Below are 25,601 nucleotides of genomic sequence, written 5' to 3' on the forward strand. Positions count from 1 at the left end.
TCTTCGAGTTCGTGGGCTTCACGTCCTCTCCAGATAACCCGGGTACTTTATTCGGCATGCCTATTCGGCATACCTATGTCAGTGCCCTTGAGGGGGTGGTTCAGGGATGCATGCATGGAGATGGTGATGATGATGATGATGATGATGATGATGATGATGATGATGATGTAAATTCTGGCAGTAGCTAGGATGAAAAACATTTGATGGCCCCCTTTTGTAAGTATGATGAGGTGGTATATACTAACCCCTCAGCTGATGGTGAACTGGCGGTGTTAGGATGACACCCACTTTTGTTGTGGTGGTAGGATGACACCACAGTAGTGTAGGATGAACTTGTGATCCATTTTTGGAATGATCATGCATGCCCCTGTTAGTTTATCATTTGCTGTCAACACTTGTATTGTTCTATTGCTCTTTTCTGAATTGCTTCATGGTTGTGATTGATAACTTCTTCTTCTTATGCCATGCTAGTGGTATGTGGTGTTCTGCGGACGGGTTCGGGTAATCTACAGCTCATGGAGAGTCTGTCAAGTCAGGTCAAGATCAGGTCAATGGCTACTCCAACAACAGCTACCAAGGGTATGAAACATTGGAGGAGTCACAACAAGAGTATCTCACCTTCCTGGAAGAGGAGCTCCTGGAAGATCAGACCATCGATGAGGCAGTGCCATTAGCACAACTGCCACCGGAGGAAGTAGCTGCTCTACAAGGAGCATCGTCGGATGTACGTCCTAGCCGGGTCAAAGATTACATCATCGTCTTCCTCATCGTGGTGATCGTGAGGATCTTATTCTTCTGAGTGATCTCTGATCATATGTAAGATGCTATGGTATGGTAATCTCATCCTATTTGAATTGTGGTAAGGATATGAAACTGTGATTTGAGCAACCAAAGATTCCTGTTTTTCTGCGTGCAAGTTGGGCTGAAAATGGGCAACCAAACGATGGGGGCTGGATTCCTTCTCCGCCGCGCAAAAGGCCGCACAAGCTACCAAATGACCCGGCTTTCATGGCCAATGACCCGTTCGCGATGCGCAAATGATCTTGCTGACGCAGGCATGCAGGAAATCGATGCAGGCAACCAAACCGCCGCGCCTTTTCTCATGCAAACAAAGTCCAAGCAGAAAGCTGAGACAAACGAAACGATAGAAGCAATGTAGGGCCCGCGACAACAACATGCAAAGCGCCCACAGAGGTTCCCAACCCTAGGAAGCTTAGATCTCTTAGAGAGAGAGAAAAAAACGCAGACCAAGCAGCAAACTAGCTAGTAGACATTTTCATTCCTCTTCGGTCGTCTCAAGTGAATCTGATGGGCAGAGAAAAAGAATTACAGCGGATTCCTGCTACTGTCTCGGTGCTCGGCCACCCCACGCCCAACCTGCGCGACCTGTACGCGCTGGGCCGCAAGCTCGGGCAGGGCCAGTTCGGCACCACCTACCTCTGCACCGACCTCGCCACGGGCGCCGACTACGCCTGCAAGTCCATCTCCAAGCGCAAGCTCATCACCCGGGAGGATATCGACGACGTGCGCCGCGAGATCGACATCATGCACCACCTCTCCGGCCACAAGAACGTCGTCGCAATCAAGGGCGCCTACGAGGACCATCTCTACGTGCACATCGTCATGGAGCTCTGCGCGGGCGGCGAGCTCTTCGACCGCATCATACAGCTCGGACACTACAGGGAGCGCAAGGCCGCCGAGCTCACCCGGATCATCGTCGGGGTCGTCGAGGCCTGCCACTCGCTCGGGGTCATGCACCGCGACCTCAAGCCCGAGAACTTCCTCCTCGCCAACAAGGACGACGACCTCTCGCTTAAGGCCATCGATTTCGGGCTCTCCGTCTTCTTCAAGCCCGGTGAGCTGCTGCTGCTGCCGCTTACATTAATCATGCTTGGTCAACGATTGCGACTCGGGTGTTTAATTAATAGACCTTCACTAATTGCTACTCCACCGAAACTAGTAGTACTAACTAATTCCAGCATAATTGTGCTTGCATCGGTTCTGTTTTGTTCTTGTAGTTCTGTTTTTATCCGCTCTCGTGGGATTGCATAGTACTTGGTGCTTGAACAGAACCTTTTCTGGAATCATGGGACTCAACTATGCCAGGAATGGTAAACACTCAGTAGCAACTCCTACGTGATGACACATTCCCCTAATTGGCAGGGGTGAAACTAATGCTTGCCTAATTGTGCTTGTGTTTGCGTTAGTCCTGTTTTATTCGTGGGCGTACGATTGAATAGCATATGGATGGTCACTACTCACTAGACAACCTTGCCCTAGTGTAATTTCACATTAGACTTCCTCTAATGCATGCAGTGTTAAGTCACCTGTGAGTCTGAAACTGACGGAAGCTGGTTCATATTCTCTAGTACCAAGTATCAGTCATCTGCTATTGCTGTATTTTGGGAAAGAATGTTCCATGGCAGTCTATTTTAGAGTCTACATCGGCCTTTTTTCGTTTCATATGGTTACCGCAGACATTTGTGATGCTCTCTGCACTCATGCCCCATTTCTCATTCTTTTTATTCTATTCCTTTCAGGTCAATTTTTCACCGATGTTGTCGGAAGCCCATATTATGTTGCCCCAGAAGTGCTGTGCAAGAAATATGGACCAGAAGCTGATGTATGGACCGCTGGTGTAATTCTCTACATTCTACTGAGTGGTGTACCCCCATTTTGGGCAGGTAATTGTTTTGCTTAGCCTTCAGTTACCTTGGGAGCCTGTCTTCTAACGAATGCAGGCTGATCTTTTAAATGTATGTAATGCAGAGACAGAGCAAGGAATATTTGATGCTGTATTGAAAGGTGTCATCGATTTTGACTCCGAGCCATGGCCTGTGATTTCTGATAGCGCAAAAGATCTGATAACAAGAATGCTCAATCCTTGCCCTGCGGAACGCTTGTCAGCACATGAAGCTCTATGTTAGTTTCTTTCACTACTGTATATTCCTGGTTTCAATGCATTCAATTCACTTGACATATTCGCAAAAATCGGGCAAAAAATAACACTTGAGCTTCCATTCAGGCCATCCATGGATTCGTGATCATGGAGTTGCTCCTGACCACCCTCTTGACACAGCTGTCCTATCTCGCATTAAGCAATTCTCTGCAGTGAATAAGCTGAAGAAGATGGCCTTGCGGGTGAGTTTCACTCTTTAGGCTAAGTTCTTAATTGCCAGTTTTGGATCCATGATCTCACGAGAGGCTATTTTTTTAACATTTTGCTCTTAAAGAGCCGCTTGCCTGCTGTCAGAGTTGATTTACACATGCTTTCACTTCCAGTTGGTTCTGTTTATTTTACACATGCTGTCTGATCTTCTCGATAATCTTTATTCATTCTACGCAAAATAGTACTCATTGTTTTATTGGTTCTGTTTGGGCTATCCAATGATTTTTATTGAGATTTGACATATTCATTAAAGTGCTTATCTGACCGGATTCTCATTATCTAGTTTTAATAGGAGTAATATGCTTGAGCTTATGCTTTCATTCTTCCCTTGTATGAGATATCAAAATGAACCGTATAGAGCCCGCAAAAAAAACTGTATAGAGTTCTGAAATATGTCTTTGTTTGAAGCATTCCTTGTGGAGTTATGCATTAATTGACATCTGGTGCTAATTCTTCCAGGTAATAGCTGAGAGCCTGTCAGAGGAGGAAACTGCAGGGTTGAAGGAAATGTTCCAGACTATGGACCCTGATAACAGTGGTGCAATTACGTATGACGAGCTCAAAGAAGGCTTGCAAAAATACGGCTCCGCAATGAAGGATACCGAGATACGTGATCTTATGGAAGCGGTGAGTTAGTTGAACATAATACTGGGTTGGATTTCTGTATCTTACATCGAGTCGCCCTAGGCTTTAATCTCTCTGAAGAAAATGCCTGTTGGTTCAGTCTTACAAAACCTTAAATCTCTCAGAAACTTGGGCTGCCTCTCTCCATCTCATAGACTACAAGATTTGATGGAACAATTGAAACTAGGTCTCTTAAAATGAATTCCGTTCATGTTCCTGCTGCAATTTTTGCTGGTGGTGTACTTTAAAGAAGCACAGAATTGTACATTTCTGGTTTGCAAGGCACACATGATTAGGAAGCATGCAATAGAAGTACAGAACTGTACATTTCTTATACGCAGAACTGCATTATTGAGAGTAGCTAGCTAAAGCACCTATCTGTTGACGTCTCATACTTTCATGGATCTGTGCTTATGCACCAGCAAATCCGTATCTGTAAAAGTAATTTTTTTGAGTGATTGGTGTACTAAGTCTACAGAAATTTACTTTATTGTGGGATAAATTCAACTTGGTTTTATGCTGGACAGCTAGAGGCTTTGAGAACATTTTATAACATGGTAAACAAAGAAGCTTACATGTTCCTTTTCTATTATTGATTCATTAGGCGGATGTGGACAACAGCGGAACGATTGACTGTATAGAGTTCATTGCTGCAACATTGCATCTGAATAAACTGGAGCGCGAGGAACATCTAGAGGCAGCCTTTTCATATTTTGACAAAGATGGAAGTGGCTACATTACAGTGGATGAACTGCAGCAAGCTTGCCTGGAGCATAACATGCCAGATGCATTTCTTGATGACATCATTAAAGAAGCCGACCAGGACAATGTAAGTCTCATGTTAAACTTAATTCTACATATTTGAACTCTAAATATTGTACGTATCTTGGTTACCTGTTGTCCATTACTGTCTCCATAGCTGGGATATGTACAATCAATGCTGGTGGGATGCAAGTAAGCTTCCAAGACAACAAAATCAGTTGTATTAAGGTTTCCAGTATTTGGAAAAGGAACATACTATCTCAATCACATTACCACATAGGTTTAACCTCTCAAGACTTATAATTATGATAAAATACTTTTTGGGACTGCGAGATATATTGTCCGAAACACTTGCCTAATGAATTTTCCTTGAAGTTACACACTTATTTAAGCAAAGTTAGGAATTCATTTTTGGAAATTACAATGGACATGCCATAAACTGCTGCTCCAAAAGAAAATTTGGCCCAGAGAGGCTGTCTTTATTAACTAACATACTAGCTCATTTGCTTCACTCATTGATGAATGCTTATGGTTCTGTTAGTAACAAAAATAAGTTAGTTGCATGACTTGCTTGTCCTGATTTCGCCCTCTTTTATCAGGATGGCCGCATAGACTATGGAGAATTTGTTGCCATGATGACCAAAGGCAATATGGGGGTGGGGCGAAGAACAATGAGAAACAGCCTGAATATCAGCATGAGGGACGCACCTGGTGCAATCTAGACTTCCACGATGTACAGCTTGTGGCTTTAGCTTCTTCCTGCCTTCCGGCTCTACGAAACCTTCCTGCAATTTTTGAATGTTATCAGTGTCTGTGTGGATGTGTGTTTCTGGGGATTCTGATTTAGCTCGTCAATTGATTGGATGAAATGCATACTAAGCTGGGTTGATATGATCTCACACGTTGCTGCTGCTTAATCCCTGCAATTGTTCAGTAAATTACCTCGCACTATACATCTACGTGCAATCATTACCTCTTGAAATGCCTTATCCCAATGCAATGTGTCCATTTCATGATCCGTCCTGGACGTGATATTACTCCCTTTTTTCTCTATTGCATTTGCTGTGATATTCTCTGGTATCCCTGCTGCATTCTTTACACTTGGTTAGCTTTCAAATGGGTTTTACCTTTTAACTAAGCGCTTTCAAGGTTCCAGGAAACGAAGTTTGGTGAACCTCAGGGACACAGCAGAGAGAAATAAAAAGCAGAGCAAGCAAACTAGTAAACATACTATTCCTCTTTGGTCTCAATAATTCTGATGGGCTACAGAGAGAAAAAAACTGCTTTCACATGAGTTTTAACTCAGAACTTTCAAGGTTCCAGGAAACGAAGTGCAGTGAACCTCCGGGTCAGGGAGAATGGGAGATAGTAGAGAGAAAAAAAAACGCAGACCAAGCAAACTAGTAGACATTTTTATTCCTCTTCGGTCTGAATGAATCTGATGGGCAGAGAAAAAGAATTACAGGGGATTCCTGCCGTCTCACCAGTAGTCCCCACAAGAGCAGGAACCACCTTTGAAGTGGTGAAATCGGACAGCATCTCGAATCACAAACTCCCGGCCAGTCACTGTTGATATCAACTTGATCACCGTGTGGCAGTCACTGCAAATGCGCAGGTTCTTCATGATGTGGATAGGCATCCAAGCAGGCAAGTTCATGATCCCAAAAGCCACAGCCAGCTTCTCGCTGTGATGAATCTCAGACCGCAGGGACTCGGTCCTCACATAACCAAGGCGTGCGATCTTCTCCATCAGCTCTTCCAGCTTCTCCCGAATCGCGATCACTTGAGGGTGGCTCACATCTTCTGCTTTAAAGACGTGAACTTTGTTATTAACTTCCATCCAGCTATAGCCAGGATTTTTCTTTATCCCTTTATCCCGCATTAGTTTCCTGACTTGTGCGGAATCATCTGATTTCCCAGCGTCAGCATAGATCTTTGCCAGAAGCATGTAGCCTCCAGAATCAGGCGAGTTCAGGTCAAACAAGTTCTTAGCTGCCAATTCTGCGAGGTCGTTGTTGCCATGCGTCTTGCAGGCACTAAGAAGAGCCCCCCACACTTCAGCGGTTGGTTTCATGGGCATCTCGTCGATGAGATTCTTGGCTTCGACCAAAAGCCCTGCACGGGCAAGAAGGTCCACCATGCACGAGAAATGCTCCAACCCTGGAGATACGTTCTGGTCTCTCTTCAGCATATCGAAATAAAATTTCCCCTCCGGCACGAGTCCAGAGTGGCTACAGCTTGACAGAACTGCAACGTAGCTTATGTAGTCAGGTTTTGCCCCTTTCTTCAGCATATCATCAAAGATCTCTATAGCTTGCTTCCCCATGCCATGCTGCGAATAACCGGTGATCATAGCATTCCAAGAAACCAAATCCTTCCTAGTTAGGAACTCAAATATTTTTCGAGCATCTGATATCCTTCCGCATTTGGAGTACATTGTGATAACCGCATTCACGACCGAGGTGTCTAAGATGAGTCCAACCTTTACAGTATGGCCAACAATCTGATCTCCAAGTTTATTTGCACCTATATCTGCACACCCTCTGAACAAGGTAACATAAGTAACCCAGTCAGGTTTGACATCCTTCTCGGTTAGCATAGCACTATACATCTTGAGACCATCTTCCTCAGCTCCATGTTGTATATATGCCCCCAACATTGCATTCCATGTAATGACATTCCTTGTGGACATGCCATCAAAGAACTGGCGAGCCTTCTCTATATTCCCCGCTTGAGAATATGCAGTAAGCATGCCAGTCCATGATACAATGTCCCTTTCGGCCATGAAACTGAATACAGATTCAGCATTCTGGAGATTGCCACACTTTGCGTACATGGAGATAAGGGAATTGGAGATTACAACAGCTTGAGTGTGCGCACTTTTCAGGCAAAGAGCATGCAGCTGCCTCCCAAGGCACATATCCATCCTGTTAGAGCAGCCACTTATTATAGTTGCCAGTGCAAACTGATCAACTTTCATCAGCTCAGCTCTCATCTGATTGAACAACTCCACAGATTCACTGAAACAGCCATACTGCAAGAATCCCCCAATAAGAACTGTCCACGCCACATTGTTCCTGTCGGGTAACGAACTGAACACCCTCTTTGCTTCGTTAAAACAGCCACATTTTGCATACAGTTCAACCATAGCACTGGCAACATATGGGTCAATGCGTGGTAGGCTCCGAATCACCTGGGCATGGAGCTGCTTACCCCATCCGAGTGAAGACAATTTCGCACATGCAGTCAGAGAACTAGTGTACGTTGTCGAATCAAGACGCACACCTTTACCGTGCATCTCCACAGCCATACGGAGCGCTTCTCTGGCTCGCCCACTCTGAGACAATGCGGACACCATCATGTTCCACGAAACAACATCCCGTTCAGGCATGCTTTCAAAAAGCTCAAGAGCATGATCAACACCGTATGCCTTGGCATACCCTGCCAGCATACTGTTCCGGCAGAAAATAGTAGGGTTTTTGATTCGGCTGAACAGCTTCGAAGCGAAATCCACATCCCCACACCTCACAAACATGTCAACGAGGGCAGTCGCAACCTCAGGGTCATCCTGGAAATCAAACTGGGTAAACAGCCCAAGCAGCTGCCGTGCCACTCCATGCCACCCAAGAGCGCCGCAGGACTTCATGACGCAGCCGAAAGTGAACGCGTTAGGCAAGGAGTCCCCGCACTGGCGCATGGACACGAACGTATCCAGAGCGCTCGAGAACTGGCCGCTCTGGAAGTAGGCCGACATGAGAGTGTTCCAGGAGGCGACATCCCTCCTGGGCATTCTACCGAACAGCTCCGCCGCGTCGCCCAGGCTGCCCAGCTTCGCGTACCCATTCATCATTATGTTGTGGGTGATGACGTTGGGCTCCGCGATCTCGTCGCGCAGGAGGCGTCGGGCGTCGGCGAGGGATCCGCAGGAGAGGTAGGCGTGGAGGAGCGTGTTCTGGAGGAAGAGCGCGGACGCGAGGCCGACGCTGACGAGGCGGCCGTGCAGCGCGCGCGCGCCGGCCAGCCCGCCGCGGCCGCCGCACGAGCGCAGCGCGTCCGCGAGCGCCTGCGTGATGGCCATGTGGGAGGCGGCGGCGGGAGGAGGAGACGGCGGTGGCGGCCATGGGGGCGCCACCATTCAAACGCAGGCGGGCCGCTGTGGAAGTGTGAGGAAGACGATGACAGGTGGGACCGAAGCTGAGCAAGCCTGGCCAAAAGGTTCTGGTTTCAACTTGTAATGTGTCTCCTAGACGGGAAAGCGTAAAGTATTCGTTTCGTTGCTGCTTACCGCCTCCTGCTCCGTCTTCCTCCGCTCTGACTCTCCTTGCTTCCTGGTCGCCCAGCGAGGAAGAGCAGCGTTAGGGTACAGGGTTTGGTGCTAGGCAGGGGCATGGAGGAGAGCGGAGCCGGATCCCTGGAGGCGCGGCCCGGCGTCCTCCTCGTCGGCGCCCCCGGCGTGGGCAAGCGGACTATCCTCTCCCGTGAGATCTCTCTCCCTCTCACGGTTATGTGTCTTGATTAGGATATGAGATATCGAGCCTGTAGAGTAGCAGCCGTTGTTTAGGGCAAATCCGCCGTTTTCCTATTGTATTGTGCTGTTAAAGAGGAGAGATTCCGTGATCTGCTGGTGATTAACTGATTATGGATTTCAAAGGGAGGAGTTAATTTGGAGTTGATGGGGAAGAATGGCCCATGGTGCTGTAGATGATAAATTAGTACTCCCTCCGATCCATATTACTTGATGCTAAAATGGATGTATCTACAACTAAAATATGTCTAGATACATCTATATTAGCGTCAAATAATATGAATCGGAGTAAGTACAACCATTTCCAGTTTCATCAATGGCTTCGACAATTTCCTTGTCCTGTGGAGATTTAGGTTTATATGCCTTGACACACTATGTATGTTCTACTATTCTGTGATCGGTTGGGCACCTATTGTATTCTGATAATTTCCATATCTTCATGAACCGCAGGGTTGCTTGCGGCTGAGGTACCGGACACTCATGACTTGTCGTCAGGTGTGCTGTGCCAGGGGTATGTGACTGAACGCCTGAATGGCGAATTAACTTGTTGTGTAAGAGTGATGCAGTGTCAGTATAGAACCTAGTTCTCAGTTAAGCCGATACCTGACAGAATATCGCTTCCTGTCGATTGGTATCCAGGTGGAAAATTGACACCAAGTATTACTCTGCTGATCTTTCCATTTGGACGGCGCATCTCGAGGAAGGGTTTTCTGTTAGCTCGCTCCCTCATCTAGACCAATTGGCTGCTCTTATCATGGTCTTCGATATGAATGATGTAAGAACAGTGATCCTGCCACACTTTCTTCGATTCTTACTGCCATTTCTAGTTCCATTTTCAATTTCTAATTTACTAACCCTTTTAAACCTTGTAACTATAGTGTTCAATCATATGATCCTCAAGTCTGCAGTACCGCTAATCATCTTAGCAATTATGCAGGAATCTTCCTTCCTTGCCCTCCGAAACTGGGTTGAGAATATTGATATTCAGAGGTTTGAAGTTCTCCTGTGCGTAGGAAACAAAGCAGATCTTGTACCTGGACATGCTGCGCATGTAGAATATAGGAGGCGTATGCAAAGGATTGGCGAATCCAGTGCTGATCCGCATCCTGAATATTTTGATTTTGGGATAAATGAAAATGAAGGTTGTGGCTTGTTATCAGAGGAAGAACCGCGCATAGAGATCAGAGACTCCACTTCGCAATGGTGCATTGAGCAGAATATTGAGTATATCGAAGCTTGTGCTTCCAATGCTGACTTTGACAAATGTAAGTCGGCTGCAATTGTCCGGCATAACCCCATTATTTTTACAATCATCTCGTTCACATCAATTTCACCGTCATCGCCCCCCCCCCCCCCCCCCCCCCCCGCCTGCCCCCAGATACCAGTATACTGCCGTGAGTTATTAATTGAGTATGTACTTAGTTGATAATAATAAAGCTCATCCTCATGCCAATTAGTTCTTCTTATGACAACTTGAGTGTGCTTTTTGTTATACTTACTTTTGCATATTGTTTTCGATTACATTTTAGGATGCCATCCACCTGCTTTTCATTATACTCCCTCCGATCCATAATAAGCGTCGTGGTTTATTATGGATCGGAGGGAGTATACTTTATCTTTTGACAATTTTCTGTGGCGATTCCAATCCTTCTCGGAGGGCCTAACTTCTGTTAGTGGCATTATTAGCTGTGCTTCTTAGTAAAGCTGTGGTCATGGAGCTTCTTAATACAAAAGGACATCTAAGATAAGTTCCTCTGGGAAAATGCATCTATCTGAATCATTTTTGAAAAGATTTAAGCCTTTTGTAAGCCTAAGATTAAGTCTGACCAGATTGGGCCTTTGTAGATTTCTATTTATTACTGAACATTTTAAGGTGCTTTCTTGAGCAAGCGCTAAGCAGTATTCTGGAGGTTGATGTACTACCCAGTTAACTAACAGTCAATATCTTTATTCTTTATGTTGGTATTGGTCTTATTTTTGGAAATGAATATGTTGGTATTGGCCACTTGGTCAAATTGCATTTTCATTTTATTTTATGTGGGAACCTGCAAATTTGAACTCTATTACCGTTGAGTGGCTGATTCACATGTGTGGCATCCATGGTTGTTTCTATTATGTGTTTTATGGAATCTTATTCTAATTGTTTGATGGAGTCTGATGAAGGGGGCCTGAATTCTATCCAAAGTTGAATATTGGGTTCATTTAACTAGATCTTGGATTCTTAACTGACATCTATTCATAATTACCAACAGGCCTATCAGTGGATGGTGATAGCCAAGGCGTAGAGCGACTCTTTGGAGCCCTTTCTGCACACATGTGGCCTGGAATGATTCTAAAATCTGGAAATAAAATAACTACTCCATCCTTGATCGAAAAAGAAGGTGAGTTAAATCAGGAAAATAATGTACTTGCAGTTTGTACCATGTATCAAATCAGCATCACGGTTTTGTGATGCTCTAATGGGCCATTCTTGCTCTAACAAACAACCATACGATGGCATTAAAATCCAGAGTAATTTAGGTTATTAGGATATCTTGCCCTCTACGGAACATCTGCTCTCGAATATTCACAAAGTGTGGTACTTTGCATTATAGAATGTAGAACCCTGTATTTGCCCTTAATAATTCAGTTTTCTTTGCACAGAATCTACAGACGATGAACTGAATTATGAATTTGATTACGAGGTCCTATCCCATGCATCTGATGAGCAATGGGAATTTGTTGGTGAATCCAGTACATCAAGAAGCTTGGAAGGATTAAATGAAGCTAAAGCTATGCAGGAAAGCACGCATGAAGATGTGAATGGCAGTGCTGATTCTTCGTTATCCAACCCTCTTCCAAATGACAGATCTACAGAATCTGCTGAAGAAAATCCTGTAGCTAAGGTCCACACAACTGAGGATAGTAATCATGCGGATGGTACTTCCGAGGACCAGCGAACTGCCACTCTTGAGGTTAACAAGCTACTTGAGGATGATCATTATGGCCTAGATGATCTGGAGCGACTAATGTCAGAGATTGGCAACATGCGCTCCAACCTAAGGCTTGTTCCTGATTTCCAAAGGAGAGAGATGGCTGCCAAACTAGCCATGAAAATGGCAACCATGTTCGGTGATAGTGATGACGAGGGCTTTCATGCTACCTAAGTCAACTTCTTATCTTCATGGAATTTCAGCATATGACAATATTGTCTGTAAAGGGAGATTGACATCATGCAACACAGGGCGTTTTTTGAATCATGGTGCCATTTCCCACCCAGGAAATTTTGTACTTCTTCTATATATTTAGTAATTTACCTTCTTTGAGGTGTTCTACTGTTATAGGATATGTTTTGGATCATTATGATTCTATTTTTTATTGAATCAACTGGCAAATGTATATGTAACTTATCAACCATTATCTTACCTATGAGTTGCGCAAAAAATAAGGTTTATCTGGCGATCTGTTCACAAAGAAAACATTCACGTGCACATGGAGATATTCTCACCAAGAAAACATCTACTCCCTCCGTAGTCAATTGATTTGGGACGGAGGGAATATGTACAACAACACATTGCTAGTCACTACGTAAGCTTACTGTTCCAAAATTCGTCTATCTACAGCTAAAGCCTGAGAAAGGAAATGCATGAGGGTTTACAAAATAAACAAATTTATTGTTCCTCCAAACTTTTTGATTGTGAATTGTTGTCAGAGCTTTGCTTCTCAGGCTCTAAGATTGATTGGCCGTGTTGGTTATCTACCATGTCAGATTCAGAGTGCTGCAGATCCCCAGACGGCTGGTGTGATAACCTTAATGATCTCTCATTACCTTGCACATTCCTTGGACCAGAAGAGAATGGTGTTACCTGCAAAACATGGTCGAGATCATGGAGGGTTATTCTGGAAGACTGGTGGTAAAACAAAACTAGACTGACGTTGATTCAATTATAAGACTGAGCTCCAAACTTCTAAAAACAAGCCATTATCCTGACCACGGAGATCCGCAAAAAACATACATGCGCCTACATTTGAAAGTGAGATGGTAGTTTTGTTTTTTCTATTCTTTCTTGATTGTGACATTAGGCAAGTTAAGAATATCATGCTTATTGGTTAGCAAATACTCACATCATTTGAAGCCTCCAGCCTTAACCGCAAAGCTTCATGTTCGGCTTTAACGCGGGATGGAACGCCATCCTTTTGATAAACATTCTTTTTGGCAGTCTCCTCATCTACTTCAACTGAGCCAGCCGCAAATGGGTGGTTTCCTGGAATCCATCTGACTGTTTCTGGATCGACATCTGCTGGTAATGGATCCCCTTCTTTAAGATACACAGTGGGCCTTTTCCACTGATATGTATGTGATCTCCTTTTCTGATGCATTGCCTGTTGTTCATTTGTAAGTCGAACAGGAGCTAGGCGGTACTCCTTGCCAAACACTTCAGCAGTAGAAGTATCTTCATCGATCTTGACTAACGGATTATTGAAAGGATCATTGTATAGTTGTGGTTTTGCACTGCAGGAGTTACCTTGGTCAAAAGTATTGCACAATTTGAAAGGAGAATCTTAGACCATTGCAATAAAAGGGCTAAAAGTAAGCTTGGAAACAAGCATACGGTTTTTGTTTATCACAAAGGTTTTATGGAACATTGAACATTATCATTAGTGCTTCGAGTAATATTCCAATTGTCTTAGCACTCAACAACTGCGAGGTGTGGATTTACAATGGCTTAAAGAAAGTTACTAGACACACAAAACAGATGAAAATTGTACATCCCCTATATTAAGACCGTTAGAAGGGCAACCAAATCATATGGTGACATCAAACCATCAATGGTCAAATGGTGATGGTTCACATGAACAAGTTATATCAGTTATCAATGTCTATAAACATGGTTCAAAACACAAATAAATTTCTCAGAAAAACAACCAATTCCAAAGTATATGGTCCAAAGTCATTTTAATTTAGATCAATTAAAATGCAGGTGAACGATTCCAATAAAAGTAGGTTTGTATTCTGTTGTCAGAAATATGTCCCTAGTAACATATGGAAAACTATTGTGGATACTGCAGAAGATAATCAAAATTGAAGTTAGACAAGGTGGCAAGACCTACATCCCACGTGGCCCTGATTTTAGATGCCCGCGCCTTACTAGATCAGAAACAGAACCACTGTTATCCTGCTGCCGAGTTCTTATCATGATCTGTCTTCCAACAGCAGCCAAAAACGCAACGCCGAAACAGAAACCGGCAACAGAATTTAGTCCAATGTTTTTCCTGATCTGCACGGAGAGATAAAATAAGAGAGTGCTTGCTACGCAAAGATGGAACTACACACGATATGACAAATACGATGGTAGGTGAAGCAATACTTTTTAGTACTTATGCTGTAAAGAAAGAAAAGCCATGCATAATACCTCAAGCTACCCAGAAATAGAATACCTAAAACGTCAAAAGCCATGCGACAGCTTAGCATGTCACATTTCCCATTATGAAGCATGCCATATTTTCCATTATTTCTTCGCATTTCAAGAAACCGTCAATTAGACCAATTTGCATAGGGTTTAGGCTAATTCCAGTCCACAAATTGAGTATTTCATACATAATCACAAGGTGGGAAACTAAGAATATATGCTACACATCTAAGCAAAGTTAACCTCTTCTATACTAGGCTAAGATAATTTCCGCAAAGAAAGTTCTATTAACTTTATATTGCTCCCTCAAGCGTGGCAATTCCTGCACAATGACCGCTATAACCTAACACCAGCCACAGCTCAGACCTCACATGAGCCAACCCTACAGCCGAAATGTGCCGTAATAACAAGCAAATGAAATGCGCCGTTACCGAAACAACAGCGGGAGGCACTGAAGCGACGAGCGCCTTCAAATCCCCCACCCTCCTCTCCAGAGCCCCGACCCTCCGGCCTCCGTCCGGAGCGCCAGTCGTGTCGCTCGAAGCCCTGACTGGCCGGAGCCACCTCGGCCTGAGGAGGGAGGGGCGGGGCGGGACTAGGCGGAAGGAGAGGGAGAGGGAGACGGCGACGGAGGCGGGCGCCATTGCCGTCCTCGCATGGACAGGGCCGGCCGGGAGGCTGGAGGTAGGGGATGGAGACCGAGGAAGCAAGCGGAAATCGCCCAGTGTCACTTGTGTCGGGCCTGGGCCTGGGCCCAAACGAAACCAACGGCCCACGGTCCGATCGAGTTTGGAGGCTTGGACGGTTCCATCGGAGGATATGGTGATGCTGGACCAAGCGATACCGGAAAAAACGTACCACGCCATCCGGGATCGGATCCCCCACCCACTCCTACCCTACCCAGCCGGCGAGCCGAGTCCGCCGGCCGCTGTTCGCCGGCCGGCAGGCAGGCAGGCGACTCCCACCTCCCCGTACCCGTGCAACAAGGAGCCCGGCGGCGAACGGTGCGCTGGTGTCCAGCAGGTTATTTTTCCCCTTACCGGACGCCCGTCTTCGTCCTCTCGCTCACCTTGGGTGTAGGCATTTGCTCTAGCGAAGGTTCGTGGCACCAAATCACACGATTGCAGCTCAGTTGATCGATTTTGTGATCGATTTTGTGGTAATTGTTAGTAGTAGATATGGACGCTTACATGCATATTTGCAGAGGCAATCGATATTTACTCAGTATTTCTCGTAGCCTTAGGGTTTCCCCTCCATACATTTTCCTTTACTCCCAAATGCTGCTGTGTGTCGGCACATCTTAATGCTTGGAGGTTTAGACATGTTGCTGCAAGAAGTTCAGTTAATTTTTTCTTCTGTAACCTTCCTGATGTTTGCACAATCCTAGTCATGGTTTTCTGAATTCTCTGCATAATTTTAGATAGTACTACTCCTAAGTTCCAATTTTCAGTGACACGCAGTTGGTTTTGCTGCATGATTTAGAAATCTCTGCTCTTATTTATAAATTTCTGCATGACAGCCTTATATAAACAATTTCGGCTTGGTCTAATCTACGGAAACTTGCACGTTATGTAGCTTGAAATTTCAAATCCTTGTTGACTTGTTGTATTACACTTCTTGGCTTTTGTGGTGCATTTTTCATACACGCACTATGGATGGATATAAGAGGAAGCTTATAACGAGAAGGATGCCGATTACTAGGGTGGCTGCGTTCGTGGGTGCTTGTGTGGTGTAGTGGCCTTGTTTGCCTAGTCTAGACTACCAAAGGGTACAGATGCTGTTACATACTTGCATATGATCCAGTTCAGGAAATGGACAAAACAAAATTCTCTGTGTAAATGATAAGATTTAAATGAATGCTGTAACTTGTTGGAAAATTCTATGGCTTAAGACGGATCATCTCTTCCAGAGGTTTCAAGTGTTCATGAAGGCTCAGTGCCCTGCCATACTATACATGTATGTGTTGAGGAGCAAATCGCCGTGTTTTTTTAAACAGTTAGACTCAACTTTCAGAATAAGTTTGCCGGCACCAGCTGCAATAGGGTTGGTGAGCCAGTTGGTCAGCACCGCCTTGGCTATTGTTTAGCTTTTGCATCATTTTGACGTTCTCTTCGAATACAGACATGTTTTGACCATGGTTTTAAAGGCGTCGCCTAGGCGTCGCCTTAGGGACGCCTAGGCGTCCAAGCGCTCCCCCTCCGCCTTAGAAAAACACCCGCCTTAGGCGCCTAGGCGTCCAAAGCGTCCGCCTAGGCGTCGCCTAAGCGTCAGAGCGCCCCCCCTTCGCCTTAGGACGCCTTGGCGCCTTTAAAACCATGGTTTTGACGCATGTTTGAGGGAAAAAGGGAGGTTGGTGTGCTAGGGAACGACATAAACAGGCCATCATTTCACTGCACACTGCAACAAACACTGCAAACAACTCAAGATGGGATTCATACCTCAAGGCATGACAGTCAAATACTATATGCTATTAGTTCTAGGATGGAAATATTGTTATTTCTTGTGATGGTCTGCATCAAACTGGACTGTTTAACATTGGGTTCTGCCTCAAGGGTCCGACAGTTTCATTGTACTGGAGAGTACTTATTTTTCTATTGGAGAGTAGTTGGACCCCCCCCGTAGGTCGGAAAGAGGGTGAGTAAAATATGGAAAGACTTTGAGAGCCACTATGGCCATTCATTTATAATACCTTTGTGTAATGCTGTAAAATTGTACTATAATGTTGTCACGGTATTTTACTAGACATGATGTATCATTTAACTATCATTTTCATGCTACTGTTACATTTTAACTTTGCTGATATTTTGACTTACATGGCAGGGGATGGACTTAGCACAACATGTGGCTAACATGTCTGATAGGAACAGTAGCGGCAAGCAAGCTGTTTGGACAAGTGCCATGTCATCCTTTGTGCTTAAGTTCATGGCTAACCTAGTGGCTGGTGGCACTAGAACCACCAAGGGTTTCAAGGAAGTTCATCATATAAGTTGTGCCAAGGCTTTGAATGAGTTTTTCAGAATAAATTTAACTGCCATTCAGGTTTCTAACCACATTAGAAAGTGGAAAAAGAAATGGGGAAGGATTAACAAACTGAAGAGCTTAAGCGGTGCTGTTTGGGATGAGCATACGTGCACCATTGTGCTTGATCAGGAGCATTACACGGGTTACATTAAGGTAAGATTGCACCATATGCTTTCTTCACTTGGTGGTGGCATTGTTGTATCTATTTTATCGATTTTGCCTCATATTTCGTGTATTATATTACTTGGCAGGACCACCTTAGTGATGCAGACTTCTTGAACATTCCAATTGAACACTATCATGAGATGGCCACAATTTGTGGCAGTGGTACTTCAGGTGTATATGCTAGGAGAAACAGTGAACCTATTGCTACAGATGTGACTGAGAATGAATCTGAAAATGGAAAAAGCAATGGAGAGAGTGACTCTGTTGCTACAGATGAAACTGAGGATGAAACTGAAAATGGAAAAACCAATGGAAGGAGTGACCCTCTTGCTACAGATGTGACTGAGAGTGAAAAAACTAATGAAGAAGCCACAAAATGTTTCACTAACACTGAGGTAGGGAACTTCGGTGATCCCACTGGCAGTTTACCACCACCAAAGAAGGCCAAGGTAAACAATGATAACGGCATTCTCGAATAAGAATTGATTTTAGTTGTATATTTTCAGCTATAGCTGGTTAAGTTTTAACAGGTTATTCAACAAATGGAGTAGTTGCTAATTGAAATGTGTTAGGTTACGAACCTTCCAGTTAGTACCACTTGTTAAACTTGTTGCCCTGCAACTAGCATCTGAACCTACTTGTGATCTACCGCTTTGTTTCTAAATTATGCTTAGTAGTCAATCACTTGGAGAAACGAGAAAACAGATGGTGCCAACAAATGGTGACGATTGGGCAACTTGCTAATATTAGACTTGACCCTTGATGGAACAGTTCTTTGTCATGTTTGCTTCATCATGGTACATACAACACATACCTCCAAATCTCTGAAGATAATGCCTGCTGGATGTCTTTATTTTTCTGTTTGAAATTTGAATGCTTCAGGGCTACTATATTGAACTTCTATTATGAGCCTACTTTCTCAAATAACATCTTATTTTTCCCAGATGTCTCATTGATTTTATCTCTACCACATGATACTCCAGCTACGCCGCCAGACATGACTAGATCACATATAAGTCTTCTGCTAAATTCTTTCATGCACAAGGAGTTGCAGCACACTGTCACAACAGAACAAATAGAATACAGATTGCTGCAGTCAGCATTTTGGTTTTTCTTTATTAGATCTCTCGTAAGGGACACCACTTATCTACTTAGAGGTCCTCGCCATTGACTGTCCAGGGTTAGCTTTCTGAAAGGGATACAAAATCCTGGATGATGCAACCCCATTCTCCCCGTTCACTACAAGTGGATATTGTCATAGTTGCATCACAATGGGGTTCATTTGCACAGTAAGGACTAAGGAACCACCGCTTTATCCTACGGGAAGGTAGTTGGGCACCTCAGACATGTAGGTCTTGGGGAAACATCTGGTGGAAAGCAAGGAGCAGTGGAAACTCCATACCACCTATAATAGTTTATTTTCTTACCAAAAAATAGGTTGTTTCCAGGGTTGATGCTCTATACACGTGTGCAGTTTCAATTGCAGACTCTTAATCATGTGGGAGATAATGTAAAGAAAAAAAAACAAATTCAGCATACGTCCCAAATGAAGTTGAATTCGAACATGAAATTTCTACATGTTTATAGAACATCACCTCTTCAACTTGGTTTCCTTTTCCACTGGACATTTTCCCGTAGATTACAAAGGAGAGCAAGCACATGATCATGGACACATACTCAAATTTTGACAATTCTTGCCAAGAAAACATTGGAAGAGTGTCAAAACCACTATGGCATTAATTTGTAGTGCCTGTATGTAAATTGTTGTTTTACCATTTTTTTATTATCTGTTTGCACAGTTTATATGATATCGTTAGCAGATTATGTTCATTACCATATTATTGTTTTCTAACCAGATCATGTTGCTATTTGGTTAGGGAATGCACTTGGAACAGCATGCAGATAACATGGGAGGTAACGATGATGGTGGTGGGGTAGTTGTTTGGGCAAATGCCACGTCGTCCTTTGTGCTTCAGTTCTTGGCTAACCTAGTGGCTGGTGGAATTAGACCCCCTCATGTTTTCAAGCAAGTTCATCTTAAATGCTGTGCGCGGGCTTTGAGTGAGCATTTCAGGGTTCAAGTGAATGTCACACAGATTTCTAACCATCTTAGGAAGTGGAAGAAAATATGGGCAAAGGTTAACACGCTGAAGAGTGTAAGTGGCGCTCTTTGGGATGAGAGTACTTGCACCATTGTCCTTGATCTTGAGCATTACACAGCTCACGTTAAGGTAAGATTGTGGTGAGGTTAAAGCTTATTTTGTTTTCTGGTTTTGGTGAGATTGTTGCATACAAATATCTTATATAATTCTTGGCAGGACCACCATCATGATGCTGACTTCTTGAACACTCCAATTAAGCACTATCGTGAGATGGCGACAATCTTTGTCAAGGATACGACTTCATCCAGGCCTGCTAAGAGTAGCAGTAAGCGTCTTGTTAGAAGCTTGACTGAGAATCTAATTGAAAAGGAAAACATGGATGGAGAGAATGACCTTATTGCCAAATGCGTTGAAGAGGCCACAATGTCTTTTACTGACTCGGATGAAGGGAATGGTGATTCCTCTGGCAGTTTACCACCGCAGCCAAAGAAGGCTAAGGTAAAAAATGATGAAAGCATGCTATGTACAATGACCCGTACTCTTGACCGGCTCACACAAGCTATAGAGAAGTGCAGCAAGGTAGATACCGATGTCCCTGAAGACCTTTGGGCTAACATGAAGGATCTCCCTGGGTTTGAACAGGAACATCTCGCCCACTACTATGCTTATCTGTGTGAGAATCCTGTAGTTGCTAGAGCATTCTACAAGCTTAGCTGGTCCCCAAAAATGATTTGGGTTGCTAGGTACATCAGGAACCACCTTTCAGCATAGTACCTACTACTTTACTAAGAGCGGGGTTATCGTAGTACTTCTTTGTGTAGTTTTTTGCATGAACCAAAGCGTAGAACTGCGGCTGATGCTATAAAATCTCATGGTTAGTTATGATATATACTGTAATTGGAGTTGGAGGATGTCACATGCTGAATGCTTGCTAACTGCTAGATCAAGCAGGCATGGTAAGATGAGCCAGGAAGGCGCAGTAATTTTTCTCTGATGTTTTTAACTGTTAGTTTTATTCAGCTCACTTCCTCATTGTTGCCATTTTATTGGTATGCTTGCTGGGTATGATTAGGCTGCTACATGTACTAATGACGACTGATGAATATCATGTGATGTAGTTTGTTATGTCTGTTCTGCATTCAGATATAATAATTAACAGAGACACATTTTTGAAGAATGGAGAGTTTGCGCTTGCAAGCACTACATAATATTTTCAGATAAGATCACGGATCAAACCTCAACACCAACTAAATAATACTACTAATAAGAGAATTTCTAGTGCTGGTAGTGTACTTGTCGACTTTCAGATGCAGCTGGACTGCTGGTTTTTTGTTTGAAAAACTTACAAAATCGATATTAGAGCACGTGCTGAATTGTAAACGTGATTGGTTACGAAGCTTCGCAGTTAGTACGACCTGTACTACCGTAGACCAACTTGTGGCTGTGTGCAGCGGCTGATCCACCAGTTTATCTCTGAAGTCTTAACCATGTTTACAGCGTGTGGCAATCATTTGGAGAAGCAGAAAACCGACGCTGCATAGAGATCGTGATGATAAAGCAACCTGCGAATATTTTGCTTGATGGACACCAACGACATGAGTTATTGTCGAGAAATGCACTTTGGCTCATAGGAGCATATGCTCCCATTATGTGAATCCACATTTCAAAGTGTCAAAAAATTCTAAACTAAATTTTTACATGTACATCTAGACATTTTATGTTGGTACACAAGTTTTCAAAAAAAACTAAAAAAAATTGTGGCTCCTGTAAAAAAGACAAGTTTTGATGCTATAACACGACTACGTACAGGATATTTTTTTGTCTTTTTTGTACACGCCATATAAAATGTTGTTTCTCCACGAAAATTTGTGCACTAACATAAAATGTCACGATGTACACCTAAAAATTTATATCAGAATTTTTTAACATTTTTAAAGTTGATTTTTAATTATTTTATATAATGAGAGCATTTGCTCCTATGAGCCAAATTGCCACCTCCGTTATTGTCAGGCTTATCCATGATACATATACTACATACTACAGAAGAAAATTATTGTAAATCGATGGCTCAACATAGGAGGACATATTTTATATTCCAAATTCCAAATGCGTCAGAGTTGGCACTGTAAATTGGACAGAGATTTGGTGCTCCTGGGCACCAGTGCTATTTTAGAAAAAATAAAAATCACATTTATCTGTTTTAAAAAAATTAGAAAAAAATCATGGTGTAGCCAATGAATTGTCCCATAAACGTGCAAAATTTTAATTTAAAATACAAAAAATTCTGGGCTACACAAAAATAACAAACGTGTGGATCTGGGTATGCATATTTCAAATCTCAAAATTTCAACATATTTTGTCTTTTTTGTGTAGTCTACAATATAAAGAAATTCAGATTAAAATTTTACACGCTTGTAGGTTACGTCATTTATTATGTCTAGATTTATTTTCAGATTATTTTGAAACAAATATGTATGATTTTCGATTTTTTTTAAACAGCAAGAGCACTGGAGTCCATGAGCCAAAGACACTTTTCGCTGTAAATTACCGTAAAAAATCTACTCGCTTACCAAGAACTAGCAAAAACCGAACAAGATTAACACATTCTCATTAATTTTCGATTCCCCGCGTGCAATTTATATCGATTAGATCGAACATAGGTGCAGCTCTGCACTACATTATACAGGTGTTTTGGCACCGATCGTCGGACAGCTCTGTGAGTCCACTGTCCAGAATATCATCCTCCCTGAATCCCTGATGGAAGGTCGACAACAGCCGTGCAAATCACATTTCTCCTGCAATTTCTGAACTCCAGTCGGATCCTCGAAGACATTACCTGTCCAACCAAGGGCGCAATTGGTAGCTGGCCTTGGCTCGCATCGGCCAGCAATTTTTGGCATGTTTGGTTACCTGGTCTTGTCCGCGTTGTTGCAGGAACCACTTCTCAAAGCATCCTCGGGTCATGCTTGGGCGGAACGCCTAGATCGGCCGTTTTTAGCGAGTCACCCTCGTTTCCGTAAAAGTCGACAATGTTGCATTCCCGCAGCACTGCGGGAGATAGCGTGAGCTGGCGTGGGACGGCGAAATCTCAGGGGCGCAGTAGTGCACGAATTAGGCCAGGCAACCAAACGGGCCCCAAACCTCCGTTTCCTTCCTAGTATGTTCACACAAACGACTTACAAACCATGCTGTTCCATGCCGCAATAGCACATCTCCAGCAGGTGCGACACAAAAAAAACCTAGACTTGTCCATTTTAGTCACTGAACATAAAGACACACAAAAAAAAACTTTGTGCCCCAAAAACGGATCGAAAATCTAGCGGATGAAAGCACCCGCGCCCGCTCCCCTATTGTCTGCCAGTGACACACGAGTCACTCCCCACCCAAACCGCCCCTCCTCCTATCCTCCATATGTGCGCCGTCTTCGCCGACCGTCGCCATTGTCGTTGTTGTCCGCTTTGGTCACTAATAGCTGGAGGCCAGGCAATGGAACTTCTTGCTCAGCCCGCCCACCAACAGCGTCGCCCAAGACTTGTCACGAACCAAGCTTGAGGTACGAACTCGGCCTATCGGCTATTTGCGCCGGCATAGACATTGACTGTAACAATTGTATGAGCATTGTGTCATGTTGTACATATATGGACCTCACTAGCTAGATCAAGTATTTCTAGAAAAACATCATCGACACATCGTCGGGCGATGACTCAGACGGTCATACCGAACTGATGATGGCCGCGGAAGCCCTCATCAATGAGCACAACGAGAGGTAGAGGTCACAGTTCAGGGGCTCGATGCACAAGTTTTGCAAAGCTGTGATTAAGGTGTTCAACGATGTTTGACACTATCCGATTGTTGTTGATCAACGAGGCAAGGGAGTTTCTTGGCATGCTTGGAAGCATAGATTGCATGTACTGGGAGTGAACGAACTGCTCTTTTTCTTGGCAGGGCGATATAGCGGGCATGTGGATGGGTGCACTGTAATTCTTGAGACTGTTGCACTCACAAGATCTTTGGATTTGACACTCTTTATTTGACATGACAGGTTTTCACAATGACATCAACATGCTACTCTCTAGTATTCTATAGGCTTGTGAAAGACAATGCTCCATTGGTTCATTACGAGATCAATGGCCATGCATACAACAAGGGTTATTATACAGTTGATGGCATCTATCCTCATTGGTCCACACTTGTGAAAACAATCTGTGCTCCAGAAGAAGAGAAAATGAGAGGGTTTCCAAGGAACAAGAGATTTGTATGGAAACATTTCTTACAAGCTCATCATAATATCTCTATGTGACTCTAGTTAGCTTGGTTTTTCATCGTTAACCAAAAGCGGGGAGATTGTAAGGGTATTCTACCCTTAACCGTTATTTTGACAAATGATGACACCAGAGCTATTGTGTGGACCAATGATCTCTAAGTAGATACGCAGGTTTTAGTCTGCACATGAGGTTGGATGGTGGTGAGAGACCCCCCATTTGGCTTTCAAGAGAAGAGACGTTGTTTTGGCTCTTTTGTCCCTTGTTTATATTTGAGTCATAGGAAACAAGGCACTCTTAAGAGGGATTGGTCTCGATGAGCTTGTTGGGCATGTGTTTCTATGTCATACACACATCCTACCACCTGTTTGATCCATCACATTTTCTGGGTGAGTTTAGTTTCCGAAGAAATCGTCGTTTTAAAATTGTCTGGCGATTCTGGCGTAGAGACTGGCAGCGCTGACTCTCCCGACGGAAATTTCTTGTGTGCCGACAACTTTCCGGTTTGTGTCGAAAGCCATTACATAACAGGGTTCTAGCAAAACCGAAACTTTTTTGGCGGGCCAGAATTTCTGGCCAGGGAACCGGTAGGCCGGCCTGGTTTCGGCTCAGGCAGAAAAATCGGCAGCCGTTCTGGCTGGCCGGTCCATGCGTCGGAACGTTCCGACGAGAAAACCAGTAGTGCCGATTTTTCTTTCGTTTTGGTTCGCAGGATTTTTTTCAAAATGCTATATTTCTCCTTGGACTATAAATACCCTTCTTCCATCTTGAGAGGGTTAGGTCAACCATTCATATAACTGTAGGGATACGTTGCATAGAAAACAAAAAATTTCCTACCGCGAGAACGCATTCCAAGCCAAGATGCAATCTAGAAGACGGGAGCAACGAGGAGATGATCGAGACTCACCCTTGAAGATTTCCAAAGCCTACAAGATGAGGCTCTTGTTGCTGCGGTAGATGATCACTTGCCGCTTGCAAAAGCGCGTAGAAGATCTTGATCACGGTGCCACGATCAGGCAGCACCTCCGTACTCGGTCACACGTTCGGTGTTGATGAAGACGACGTCCTTCTCCCCGTTCCAGCGGGCAGCGGAAGTAGTAGCTCCTCCTTGAATCCGGCAGCACGACGGCATGGTGGCGGTGGCGATGGAGATCTCCGGCGGAGCTTCGCTAAGCGTTGCGGGAGAGAGGGAGGAGGTGGGGCGGCTAGGGTTTGGGAGAGGGGGTGGCCGGCCACTTGAGGGGTGCGGCCAAGCTATGGCTTTGTGGTGGCTGGCCCCCTCCCCTATGCCCCTCATTATATAGGTGGAACCCCAAGTGTTGGACTGCAAGTCTTCGAATAAGACCCCAACCCAAAACCTTCCATGTAGTAGGGAAACCTACCCAAGGTGGGACTCCCACCCAAGTGGGATTCCCACCCTTCCATGAGGGGGAGGTGGCCGGCCACCTTAGGTGGAGTCCACCTGGGACTCCACCCCTAGGGTTGGCCGGCCATGGGTGGTGGAGTCCCTTCGGGACTCCGCCTTACAAAGTGATTTCTTCCGAACTTTTCTAGAACCTTCTAGAACCTTCCATAAATGCA

At 44.2% G+C, this 25,601-nt stretch overlaps 5 protein-coding genes across 6 annotated transcripts; 3 read left to right on the forward strand and 2 right to left on the reverse strand.

Moving 5' to 3' along the window:
• Positions 1 to 1,279: 1,279 nt before the first annotated feature.
• LOC127336492 (calcium-dependent protein kinase 13) lies at positions 1,280 to 5,493 on the forward strand. Its single transcript, XM_051363307.2, has 7 exons — positions 1,280 to 1,855; positions 2,541 to 2,684; positions 2,770 to 2,922; positions 3,026 to 3,141; positions 3,629 to 3,796; positions 4,398 to 4,622; positions 5,155 to 5,493. The coding sequence occupies exons 1-7, from the start codon at positions 1,309 to 1,311 to the stop codon at positions 5,275 to 5,277; spliced, it is 1,476 nt and encodes a 491-aa protein (XP_051219267.1). The 5' UTR covers positions 1,280 to 1,308; the 3' UTR covers positions 5,278 to 5,493.
• A 256-nt stretch (positions 5,494 to 5,749) lies between these two features.
• Positions 5,750 to 8,747, reverse strand: LOC127336489 (pentatricopeptide repeat-containing protein At3g26782, mitochondrial). The gene has a single exon (XM_051363303.2). It carries the CDS (start codon positions 8,688 to 8,690, stop codon positions 6,036 to 6,038), a length of 2,655 nt encoding a protein of 884 aa, XP_051219263.1. The 5' UTR covers positions 8,691 to 8,747; the 3' UTR covers positions 5,750 to 6,035.
• Positions 8,748 to 8,832: 85 nt separating this feature from the next.
• Positions 8,833 to 12,442, forward strand: LOC127336493 (uncharacterized). The gene is made up of 6 exons (XM_051363308.2): positions 8,833 to 9,033; positions 9,531 to 9,591; positions 9,720 to 9,855; positions 10,018 to 10,345; positions 11,333 to 11,461; positions 11,724 to 12,442. The coding sequence occupies exons 1-6, from the start codon at positions 8,943 to 8,945 to the stop codon at positions 12,224 to 12,226; spliced, it is 1,248 nt and encodes a 415-aa protein (XP_051219268.1). The 5' UTR covers positions 8,833 to 8,942; the 3' UTR covers positions 12,227 to 12,442.
• Positions 12,443 to 12,523: 81 nt separating this feature from the next.
• Positions 12,524 to 15,177, reverse strand: LOC127336494 (protein MULTIPLE CHLOROPLAST DIVISION SITE 1). The gene is made up of 4 exons (XM_051363309.2): positions 14,902 to 15,177; positions 14,172 to 14,338; positions 13,185 to 13,572; positions 12,524 to 12,925 (listed from the first exon to the last, which is right to left on the reverse strand). Exons 1-4 carry the CDS (start codon positions 15,112 to 15,114, stop codon positions 12,731 to 12,733), a joined length of 963 nt encoding a protein of 320 aa, XP_051219269.1. The 5' UTR covers positions 15,115 to 15,177; the 3' UTR covers positions 12,524 to 12,730.
• Positions 15,178 to 15,274: 97 nt separating this feature from the next.
• Positions 15,275 to 20,777, forward strand: LOC127336490 (uncharacterized). Of its 2 annotated transcripts, none has more exons than XM_051363304.1 (5): positions 15,275 to 15,493; positions 17,291 to 17,644; positions 17,743 to 18,105; positions 19,534 to 19,887; positions 19,975 to 20,777. In XM_051363304.1, exons 1-5 carry the CDS (start codon positions 15,290 to 15,292, stop codon positions 20,527 to 20,529), a joined length of 1,830 nt encoding a protein of 609 aa, XP_051219264.1. In that variant the 5' UTR covers positions 15,275 to 15,289; the 3' UTR covers positions 20,530 to 20,777. The 2 variants fall into 2 exon arrangements, with proteins under 2 accessions (XP_051219264.1, XP_071682801.1); XM_071826700.1 differs by having other exon boundaries at positions 15,339 to 15,568.
• Positions 20,778 to 25,601: the final 4,824 nt, after the last annotated feature.

Source organism: Lolium perenne, chromosome 2, assembly GCF_019359855.2.
Source record: "Lolium perenne isolate Kyuss_39 chromosome 2, Kyuss_2.0, whole genome shotgun sequence".
Classification (NCBI taxonomy): Eukaryota; Viridiplantae; Streptophyta; class Magnoliopsida; order Poales; family Poaceae; genus Lolium; species Lolium perenne.

Excerpts from the sequence above, each read along its gene's own strand:
- LOC127336492 (XM_051363307.2), top strand. The coding sequence starts at position 1,309 with ATGGGCAGAGAAAAAGAATTACAGCGGATTCCTGCTACTGTCTCGGTG. Across the intron at positions 2,685-2,769 it reads TGTACCCCCATTTTGGGCAG|AGACAGAGCAAGGAATATTT; the intron begins GTAATTGTTTTG and ends TATGTAATGCAG. Across the intron at positions 3,797-4,397 it reads TACGTGATCTTATGGAAGCG|GCGGATGTGGACAACAGCGG; the intron begins GTGAGTTAGTTG and ends TTGATTCATTAG.
- LOC127336489 (XM_051363303.2), bottom strand. The coding sequence starts at position 8,690 with ATGGTGGCGCCCCCATGGCCGCCACCGCCGTCTCCTCCTCCCGCCGCC.
- LOC127336493 (XM_051363308.2), top strand. The coding sequence starts at position 8,943 with ATGGAGGAGAGCGGAGCCGGATCCCTGGAGGCGCGGCCCGGCGTCCTC. Across the intron at positions 9,592-9,719 it reads TCAGGTGTGCTGTGCCAGGG|GTGGAAAATTGACACCAAGT; the intron begins GTATGTGACTGA and ends ATTGGTATCCAG. Across the intron at positions 9,856-10,017 it reads TGGTCTTCGATATGAATGAT|GAATCTTCCTTCCTTGCCCT; the intron begins GTAAGAACAGTG and ends GCAATTATGCAG.
- LOC127336494 (XM_051363309.2), bottom strand. The coding sequence starts at position 15,114 with ATGGCGCCCGCCTCCGTCGCCGTCTCCCTCTCCCTCTCCTTCCGCCTA. Across the intron at positions 14,339-14,901 it reads TGCCTCCCGCTGTTGTTTCG|ATCAGGAAAAACATTGGACT; the intron begins GTAACGGCGCAT and ends CTCTCCGTGCAG. Across the intron at positions 12,926-13,184 it reads GGCTGGAGGCTTCAAATGAT|GTAACACCATTCTCTTCTGG; the intron begins GTGAGTATTTGC and ends CATGTTTTGCAG.
- LOC127336490 (XM_051363304.1), top strand. The coding sequence starts at position 15,290 with ATGGTGATGCTGGACCAAGCGATACCGGAAAAAACGTACCACGCCATC. Across the intron at positions 15,494-17,290 it reads GGTGCGCTGGTGTCCAGCAG|GGGATGGACTTAGCACAACA; the intron begins GTTATTTTTCCC and ends CTTACATGGCAG. Across the intron at positions 17,645-17,742 it reads ATTACACGGGTTACATTAAG|GACCACCTTAGTGATGCAGA; the intron begins GTAAGATTGCAC and ends ATTACTTGGCAG.